The sequence below is a fragment of the Mixophyes fleayi genome, chromosome 9, assembly GCF_038048845.1.
Source record: "Mixophyes fleayi isolate aMixFle1 chromosome 9, aMixFle1.hap1, whole genome shotgun sequence".
NCBI classification, from domain to species: domain Eukaryota; kingdom Metazoa; phylum Chordata; class Amphibia; order Anura; family Limnodynastidae; genus Mixophyes; species Mixophyes fleayi.
The window spans coordinates 44,586,907-44,597,839 of record NC_134410.1 but is presented as its reverse complement, the minus strand read 5'-3'; the positions used below and the strand labels follow the sequence as shown (position 1 = coordinate 44,597,839).

Genomic DNA, 10,933 nt, shown 5'->3' with positions numbered 1-10,933 from the left:
TAGTGATATAGTAGTATTCATTATGCATACAGAGAGGTGCAATAATAGTAGTCTTTGCCTTTAAGAAGACCTAATTGAAAGGCCAGTAACCTCCTAGCAACTAAAGTCCTTTGTGATGTAATATGTATGTGTGATACTTACTGGGGTGTTCTAGAATTCCTCATTGATCTCCCAGCATCTTAATGCTATAGATGTATGAGAGCTATATCTGATGACTGCACATGATCAGGGTTCTCCGTATTCAAGATTAGAGATGGATCCTTCTGCAGAAGAATCAGCATGTGCTGGAGATCAAATAATGATGACCAACTCCAAAGAGGTTTCTCAGCAATCCATAATGCCGTCAGTATCTCCAGTAGATGATCAGGCAGTTGATGAAATCCCAAATATCCAGTCCGAAATGGAAAAGAAGACAACACAAGTTCTGGCTGATGAGCCATTTGTGAAAAAGCCACGGTTCCTTTTAAATGAGGACTCAGTCCTGGGAGATTTTTCATCCCTTAATTTTCCTAGTAAACTGTGGAAGATTGTAGAAAGTGACCATTTTAATTCTATTCAATGGGCCCACGATGGCAGCTGCGTCCTGATTAATAAGGAGCTGTTTAAATCTGAAGTTCTAGAGAGAAGAGGTCCTTTCAGAATTTTCAAAAGTGATTGTATGAAAAGTTTTATGCGGCAACTGAATCTTTATGGATTCGTCATAGTTCGAACTAAATTTCAAAGATCCGCCTCACTCACAGAATTCCTAGCTGAGGAGGAAACTGCTGCAGAATTTAGTAAGGTAAGCTGTTATATAATGCTTATTTATTTATTTAATTTACTGCATTATTTTATGTATTGAAAATATAGAATATCTGAAACATCTGTAGTGAAAAGTGTCAGGGGGTAAATTTACATTACTAGTTCAATTCATCTTTTTTATGCATAAAAAAGTATGTACAATTGTCCATTACATTCTCATTTATATTGAAAGATCCAGCCATTCTACTAATTAAATGTAAAAACAAACTTGATTATTTTATTTATTTTATAGCAGTGCTACATTATCTTTCATGAGATACTTACAGCTAATAATAATGTGCCTCCTTTCATATTCTATACTGTATATATGGTTTGTAGCAGAAATGTGTGACGTTGAACACTGGCCTCTGATTGTAAACTCGGCGGTGTAATGTGTAATGTTGTATTCCTGAACCTGTATCCTAGAAGGTGTTATAGTCACTAGTATTTTCCTACTCAGTGGCTGATGGCTCAGGTAGAACAAGATAGAGCCACGTTGGAGACATTCTAGTCCCAGAGACTACATAATAGAGGTTCGCTGTAAAGGGATTAAATGGGGGGGGGAATTTTAATGGGTTACATAGGATAGGAGGTACTTCTACCTGTGCCAGCCCTTCCAGATAAGCAGAACCAACAACCTTCTGTTCATGAGGCTAACTGCTACGTATACTCAGGGGCCACCTGCATTGAACTAGAGGAGAATAACAAGGGGGTTCAGGATAGTAATGATTGGGGATTATGGCTCCCATTGGGTTAGCATCATGGAGAAGGGCAGCACAATCAATCAGGAAGCTACTGGCACTTTCAGTCCCAGCCTGTAGGTTTTTGCACCAGTATTTCTCTACAAAAGTGGGATGACACCTTGGTTCATTATTAAAAAAGCATATATCTGCCTAAGTGTGAATTGATCCCCACATTACAGTGTCTAGTGGAGATTGATGGCTGACAATGTAGCCCCAAATAGATGCCTCATCAGAACAGAGTTGTCTCTGGTAGTCACTGGGGCACTCTTGACAGATCAGCACAGGGTAGAGTCAGATCCCACCTGAAATACTGTGACAGCTAGAGAAAAAATGTCACAGGGTAATTCCCCTTTAAGTATAAACATAGCTAGGGGTATATTTATTGTGCGGTGGTTCCGAAAAAAACATATATTTTTAAAACAGCAATTTTAGTCAAAATCCCAATGGCCTTTATCTTTCATAATATTGCTGTTATCAAAAATGATGGAAAACTGCCAAGAATTAGTGTTTTTTATGAAGCGTCATTTGATAAATATACCCTCTATTCTATCTATAAGTGGATTTTACCAACATGTTCTGATCATGGGTTAGTTACCATACTTACAAGCAAAATATCATGTACATCAAAAGATATATTGTAGGGAGATCTCTGCAGGTTACAATAGGGTCACTTACATTTCTATAAATTGTAAACCTTCAAGTGCATTCATGCTGCTACCATTCCATAACCAAACGCAAATATAGAACATATTTAGTGGTTATAGTAACCTGCATTGTCCACTGTATTCTTATTTCACATTTACTATGAGATTGAAATGTATTTGAAAATCTATATTAAAATTGTGTCCTTGTGTTCCAGTTACAGCTGTACCAAAATCCATATTTTCAGAGAGGTTATCCTGACTTAGTAAGACAAATAAAGAGAAGAGTGGGTATAAAGAAAGCTCGTTCAGCTATGTCCTCATCAGAACATGAATTGAAAGGACAGGATACAAATCTACAAAAGTGTCCTGTTGAGAATAGAGAAGAGATTGTGACCTCAGGAGACAACGCACCAAAGTCTGTTCCTGAAATGCGAAAAAGACGTCGACCCTTTAAGCCAACACCACCCATCAGTGGTAGCTGCACTCTATCATCAGCAACAACAACACCATCAGAATACTGTGCAATGGGCCATAATACCAGTCACGGATTAAACTTTACGACTACCACTTCTTCTGCTTCACCATCTCATATGATACCACCCACACCAGCATTTCCAAACATGAATCCAGATTTAGGTGACGTGCAGGCCAATTTGGATAACTTGCTGTCATTTTTTTACTCCTGGTTTTCAATGAATATGATGGTTGCAGCATCTGTCATGTCTATGGCCCAATCTTTCCATCAGCGTAGTCCTTTCTACCATGACTGCCCAAGCTGCAGGTGCTTTGAGAACGCAGCATCAGCATCCTTTTCATCAGCCACACCCACTAATGGGCCAGAAATGGACCAAAAAAAAATGGAATGAAATAAATAATCTAAAATGATCATGTTAAAAATATGACATATGAATAAAATGTGTTTCTCAGGTTTTCAGTCTTCTTACTCTTTATTACATATCAGTCACTGTATTGCTAATTTTTACTTAGACTTGACTATATATAACACATGTTATCAGTAGTATAGAAGTAAAGAGGGACTGACAAGCGCTTCGAATACCACCATAGGGATACAAATCTTATATCTGTATAAAACAGTCTATAACAAATTCTTCATATAACAAAATTCTTCTAGTCCCGATCTCATGTAGTTGTACTTACTAGAAGACGAACTTCTGCAGACCAGATTGAATCAAACAAGAAACGATTCCTCCTTTCCACCTTTTATGTAAGTTATACGGGAAACCTTTATCCCCACCGTGCAGTCAGCGTCCAGATGTCAAATACTCTTGCTGCTGTCTCTGCTCAGTACGGGTACCCTCTCATTGGATTAAACCGCGGTCACGTGTAAATGGGAAGAAAGGAAATCACACATAGCATAATATCCTCAGATATAATTCTGTAACAGATTTATTGATACATTCACATAAAACATAAAGTGTGGATGGACTTGTACCGATAATCCAAAGATCTTAAATATAACATAAGCACTGCTCACACCTGGGATCGAGCAGCATAAATGGATAGATTCAGTTACGTCCAAAACTGTCCACAATCTATAATCACAAACCTATGCTCCACAATCGTTATCAGTGCTAGTATAGGATCATCAAGCTTAAATAAATGGCTCACTGTGTCCCCCCAATTTCACAAAAAACCTTTATAGCTTACCAACTTAACTAAAATAAAAACACAGAGTCATGTATAAGGTTGGCAAAAATGGAGGACAGAGTTTATTACTTTAAGTAACCTTTTAAATAACCTTTGGTGGCGGAGAAAGGGCACTGCGGGACAGCTATCAAGCTGATACAACCAAATAAATGTGGGAACTGGCGAAACCGCCGTACATCCACTAACAGGGCAATTAAATGTGGGAACTGGTGAAACCGCCGTACATCCACTAACAGGCAATAAATTGGCGTCAGAGTGACTGTACCCCCTCTAAAATCACAATGCCCCCCCTCACCGAACTGGACAAGGGACCCTCCTCACCGAAGGACCAAAAAATTACTGGTGCCTCTAAGGGTACAGTGACCTACGCCCAAACAAAAACTAGCGCTTGACTAATCAGCCGCTGAATGCAGTGCCTTCCTACCACAAAAATTGGTTAAAACATCAACAACTAACACCTTAAACTAGGAGGGGGTGGTCGGGATCTCGTGATGAACAGTGAAGAAAACCAGGAAGTGCAGCCACCTATATGAAACCAGGACCCTCCCACAACATCTATCATTGGTCAGGCCAGACTGATGTTAACCCTTAAAGGTAAGTGTAAGTTCTGTTGCAAACACTATCGCCCTTTAAGTGCGTTCGACTAAGGGGCCTCACTTTTCATTAACATATGGCCCAGTAACAATCACAAATAAGTATATAATACTCGCCTATGATAACAGAATGTTAGATATTTGGTAATATGAATAGTCATTATAGTACGCCGAGTACAGACAGTAGTTTTGAGTACTAAAATTAATGAGAAGATCTGTTTGACAAGGGAAAAGTTGCTTTTCTCCGCTGAACTAAACATCTTCAGTTCTAGAAAATTCAAAGGAAGTGCAGAAAGAGAAAAACAGACACCAATAATTAAAATGTCATGTCATGTAATTAGATCATGTGACTGTATTATGTCATATGGCAATCAGAGTGGTAGACCAGATCGATAAACTCTCCAGCGCTGTGTATATGGTTTTTAAGCTCCCTCTTGTTTCAGCCATAAGACATGCAAAATAAACTGTATGCTCCTACCAGCACAATCTCCTCACTTTTAAACTAATTGTAGAAAACTTATTTAGCTCATTACTCAAAGATAGCACAAGAAAAAATGTAAAAAAAAGTAGTTTATTTACTTTACACTCTAATGGTCTCACTCTGCCCTCCACTCTCCTTTTTATGTTAGAGCATCTCCCCCATAAATGTCCCATTCATCTAAGTAACAAAACACATGTATACTTACCATTCACACTCCATTGACTAGATCTTCTGAGGTCTTACTGCTCAAACTATATGAAACAAGCCCAGTGTGTGCAGATGCCCCTTGCCCATGGACTCCCCATTTGCTAAAATAAACTCCAATTTAGACTCTGTACTCTGTGCAAGGTTCAATGAATATTATGGTCACAAAATAAACTTTAGTCTCCTCTTTCTGCTTGACCTGTTTGAAACGAGCCAGCCGGTGATGATGCCCCACCCCTGTAAACTTCCAATTTATCTGTCTAATAATCACCTACACTATATGGACAAAGTATTTGGACGCTTGACCATTACACCAACAGGGACTGTAATGACATTGTTTTCAAATACATATACTTTAATATGGAGTTGGTTCCCCTTTTGCAGCGATAACAGCTAACACACTTCTTGGAAGGCTTTCCACAAGATGTTGGAGTGTTGCCATGGGAATTTGTGTCCATTCATTTTGTACAGCATTTATGAGGTCAGGCACTGATGTTGAACGAGAAGGCTTGGCTCGCAATCTCTGTTCCAGTTCATCCCATAGGTGTTCGATGGGGTTGAGGTCAGGGGTCTGTGCAAGGACAGTCAAGTTCCTCCACACCGAACTCATCAAACCATGTCTTTGTAGTCCTTGCTTTGTGCACTGGGATATAGTCATGTTGGAATTGAAAAATGCCTTCCCCCAACTGTTGCCACAAAGTTAGAAGCATAGCATTGCCCAAAATGACTTGGTATGCTGAAGCATTAAGATTGCCATTCACTGGAGATAAGGGCCTAGCCCAATCCTTGGAAAACAGCCCCATAGCATTATCCCTCCCCCACCATCTTCATAGTTGGCATAATGCAGTCAGGCAGGTAACGTTCTCCTGGCAGCTGCTCAGCCATGGAAACCGATTCCATTAATCTCCCACCACGCAGCTTTTATGCTTACTCTAATGCCCAGTGGAAGTTCGGATCTCTTCAGCTATGGATTCAGCAGAGTGTTGGCAACTTTCACGCACCATGCGCCTTAGCACTCATTGACACTGCTCTGTGATTTAACGTAGTCTTCCGCCTCGTGGCTGAGTTGCTGTTGTTCCTAGATGCTTCCACTTTCTAATAATATCACTTACAGTTGACCCTGGAATATCCAGCAAGGTTGAAATTTCACGAACCGTCTTATTGCAAAGGTGGAATCCTATCACAGTACCAGGCTGGAAGTCAGTGAGCTCTTCTGAACGACCCATTTTGTATCACAAATGTTTGCAAATGGAGACTGCATGGCTAGGTGCTTGATTTTATACATCTCTGGCAATGGGTCTGATTGAAACACCTCAATTCAATAATTAAAATGTATGGCCAAATACTTTTGTCCATATAGTGTATGTTTGAATCTAATATAATGTTATTTGGATTTGAACTGTTAAAACTTGTTGGCGCAGGGAGAAACATAATTTCCCTGGCATGAAATTCACTGTACTGATAATATGGGAGTGGTGCAATTTTTATTTAGAATTCTTACCCACTGGCTTTAAAACATTTTGTCTGACTTGTGTTGTTATAATAAAATCCATTCTATTCTGCTTGTCCATACATATTTGAGTTCATAATTATGGTTGCAATGTGGCCCAGTTTTCTGGATGCTGTTTGTTCAAAGCATGTGACCTTTATCTTTATCAGAACTAATTGTGTGCAAACTTTCTAGTGGTTTACAAAAGTGGTTACAGCCTTGTGCCGTTTTATTCCTATTCATATCAATGGTCCAGTCATTTCATTCTAAGGCTGTGCACTACACATAGAAACTAGAGATGAGCGCACTCGGATTTCGTGAATCCGAGCCCACCCGAACGTTTCTGATCCGAGTCGGATCCGAGACAGATCCGGGTATTGGCGCCAAATGAAAACCTGAAACCGAGGCTCGGAGTCATAATCCCGCTGTCGGATCTCGCAATACTCGGATCCTATAAATTCCCCGCTAGTCGCCGCCATCTTCACTCGGGCATTGATCAGGGTAGAGGGAGGGTGTGTTAGGTGGTCCTCTGTCCTGGTAGATCTCGTCCTGTGCCGTTTAGTTCTGTGCTGTGCTGTGTTCTGCAGTATCAGTCCAGTGGTGCTGTGTGCTGTGCTCTGTCAATTTTGAGTTCAGTGGTGCTGCTGGGTCCTGTGCTGTGTCCTGTTCAGTCCAGTGGTGCTGTGTCCTGTGCTCTGTCCTTCTAAGGGCATAGTTATTTCCCCATTATTCCCCATTTTCAAAAAAATAAAAAAAAAGTTATAAAAAAAAATACAAAAAAATAATTAAAAAAAAAATTAATTACAACAAAATTTGCAAAACCAATCCTGTAGTATAAGTCCATTGGTACTGCAATATTACCAAGTTCACACATTCAGCAGTAAAAGTCCAGTGGTACTGCAATATTACAAAGTTCACACATTCTGCAGTATCAGTCCAGTGGTGCTGTGTCCTGTGCTCTGTCCTTCTGAGTTCAGTGGTGCTGCTGGGTCCTGTGCTGTGTCCTGTTCAGTCCAGTGGTGCTGTGTGCTGTGCTCTGTGCTTCTAAGGGCATAGTTATTTCCCCATTATTCCCAAGTTTTTAAAAAATAAAATAAAACTTATAAAAAAAAAATACAAAAAAAAATGATAAAAAAAAGTAATTATAACAAAATTTGCAAAACCAATCCAGCAGTATAAGTCCATTGGTACTGCAATATTACCAAGTTCTCACATTCTGCAGTATCTTGTGCTACATATAATGGAGACCAAAAATTTGGAGGATAAAGTAGGGAAAGATCAAGACCCACTTCCTCCTAATGCTGAAGCTGCTGCCACTAGTCATGACATAGACGATGAAATGCCATCAACGTCGTCTTCCAAGCCCGATGCCCAATCTCCTAGTACAGGGCATGTAAAATCCAAAAAGCCCAAGTTAAGTAAAAGTAGCAAAAAGAGAAACTTAAAATCATCTGCGGAGAAACGTAAAGTTGCCAATAAGCCATTTAAGACACGCAGTGGCAAGGAACGGATTAGCCCCTGTTCATGACTAGTGGTTCAGCTTCACCCAAGGAACTAAGCCCTCCTCCCCCCCCTCCCTACAAAAAATTGAAGAGAGTTATGCTGTCAGCAACAACACAGCAAACAACTCTGCCTTCTAAAGAGACATTATCACAAATCCCCAAGGCGAGTCCAAGGGTGTTGGTGGTTGTCAAGCCTGACCTTCCCATCACTGTATGGGAAGAGGTGGCTCGGGAGGAGGCTATTGATGTAGCTGGCGGTGTGGAGGAACTTGATGATGATGATGCTGATGTGGTTATTGTAAATGAGGCAGCAGTGGGGGAAACAGCTGATGTCCATGGGATTAAAAAGCCCATTGTCATGCCGGGTCAGAAGACCAAAAAATGCACCTCTTCGGTCTGGAGTTATTTTTATCCCAATCCGGACAACAATTGTATTGCCATATGTAGCTTATATAAAGCTCAAATAAGCAGGGGTAAGGATCTTGCCCACCTAGGGACATCCTCCCTTATACGTCACCTGAATAACCTTCATAGTTCAGTGGTTAGTTCAGGAACTGGGGCTAGGACCGTCATTGGTACAGGGACACCTAAATCCCGTGGTCCAGTTGGATACACACCAGCAACACCCTCCTCGTCAACTTCCTCCACGATCTCCATCAGATTCAGTCCTGCAGCCCAAGTCAGCAGCCAGACTGAGTCCTCTTCAATACGGGATTCATCCGAGGAATCCTGCAGCGGTACGCCTACTACTGCCACTGCTGCTGTTGCTGCTGTTAGTCGGTCATCTTCCCAGAGGGGAAGTCGTAAGACCGCTAAGTCTTTCACAAAACAATTGACCGTCCAACAGTTGTTTGCCATGACCACAAAATACGATAGTAGTCACCCTATTGCAAAGCGTATAACTGCGGCTGTTACTGCTATGTTGGTGTTAGACGTGCGCCCGGTATCCGCCATCAGTGGAGTGGGATTTAGAGGGTTGATGGAGGTATTGTGTCCCCGATACCAAATCCCGTCGAGATTCCACTTCACTAGGCAGGCGATACCAAAAATGTACAGAGAAGTATGATCAAGTGTCCTCAGTGCTCTAAAAAATGCGGTTGTACCCACTGTCCACTTAACCATGGACATGTGGACAAGTGGTTCTGGGCAAACGAAGGACTATATGACTGTGACAGCCGACTGGGTAGATGCATCCCCTTCCGCAGCAACAGCAACAGCTGCATCAGTAGCATCATCTACAAAATGGCTGCTCGTGCAAAGGCAGGCAACATTGTGTATTACAGGCTTTAATAAGAGGCACAACACTGACAACATATTAGAGAAACTGAGGGAAATTATCTCCCAGTGGCTTACCCCACTTAGACTCTCATGGGGATTTGTGGTGTCAGACAATGCCAGTAACATTGTGCGGGCATTAAATATGGGCAATTTCCAGTACGTCCCATGTTTTGCCCACACCATTAATTTGGTGGTGCAGCATTACCTCAAGAGTGACAGGGGTGTGCAGGAGATGCTTGCGGTGGCGCGCAAAATTGCTGGACACTTTCGGCATTCAGCCAGTGCCTACCGCAGACTAGAGGCACATAAAAAAACAATGAACCTGCCCTGCCATCACCTCAAACAAGAGGTTGTGACGTACTGGAACTCCACCCTCTATATGCTGCAGAGGATGGAGGAGCAGCAAAAGGCCATTCAGGCCTACACAGCCACCTACGACATAGGCAAAGGAGTGGGGATGCGCCTGAGTCAAGCGCAGTGGAGACTGATTTCTGTGTTGTGCAAGGTTCTCCAGCCGTTTGAACTTGCCACATGAGAAGTCAGTTCCGACACTGCCAGCTTGAGTCAGGTCATTCCCCTGATCAGGCTGTTGCAGAAGCAGCTGGAGAAAGTGAGGGAGGAGCTGGTAAACCATTGCGATTCCACCAAGCATGTAGCTCTTGTGGATGTAGCCCTTCGTACGCTTTGCCAGGATCCGAGGGTGGTCACTCTTTTAAAGTCAGAGGAATACATTCTGGCCACCGTGCTCGATCCTCGGTTTAAAGCGTATGTTGTGTCTCTGTTTCCAGCGGACACAAGTCTACAGCGGTGCAAAGACCTGCTGGTCAGGAGATTGTCCTCTGAAGAGGACCGTGACATGCCAACAGCTCCACCCTCATTTTCTTCCACATCTTTGGCTGCTAGGAAAAAGCTCAGTTTTCCTAAAAGAGACGCTGGCGGGGATGCTGATAATGTGGTGCCCCAAAATCTGAGTACCCTGGGGTGTATCTATATGTTTTTAATTTATTAATTTAATTTGTTAATTGTTAAAAGTGTTTATAAAGATTTAAAAAAAAATAAAAAATATTTTCTTTAGGGAGAAGTGACAGTTGGGAGTGGTTGGTGGTTGCCGGGAGTAACAGGAAGGAGGAGTGTGTGGCATAGCAACAAGTCCACTAACTTTGGTAATAACTGTGAACTCCCAGAAGGCAGGGGGAGAGGAAAGAGAGATCCCTGTGTCTGCATAGACTGAGATAGAAAAATAGGGACAGAATGAAAATCGGACAAAGTGATCTATAAGCAGATTAAAGTGAAGTAAGTGTAAGAAGAGAAGATAAGAAGTGAGCCAAAGAGAGGTGTGAGTAAAAAGGAAAGTACTGAAAACAAATAAGCAGTATAGAGATCTGTGACATCACACTAAACAGACTGAGCTATGTACTGAGAACAGTGTGAGAGGAGAGAAAATAGAGAGGTCTGTGAATACACACAAATGAGACTGTGTAATACAAAAGATCATCAGCTTATTTGGCGTGAAAAAGTAATTTATGGGCCCCAACCACGTGCAGCACTTCT

General features: G+C 41.7%; 1 protein-coding gene across 1 annotated transcript; it reads left to right on the top strand.

Moving 5' to 3' along the window:
- The first annotated feature begins 253 nt into the window (after positions 1-253).
- On the top strand, positions 254-3,033 carry LOC142101824 (uncharacterized). The gene is made up of 2 exons (XM_075186265.1): positions 254-781; positions 2,383-3,033. The coding sequence occupies exons 1-2, from the start codon at positions 254-256 to the stop codon at positions 3,031-3,033; spliced, it is 1,179 nt and encodes a 392-aa protein (XP_075042366.1).
- The last annotated feature ends 7,900 nt before the right edge of the window (positions 3,034-10,933 follow it).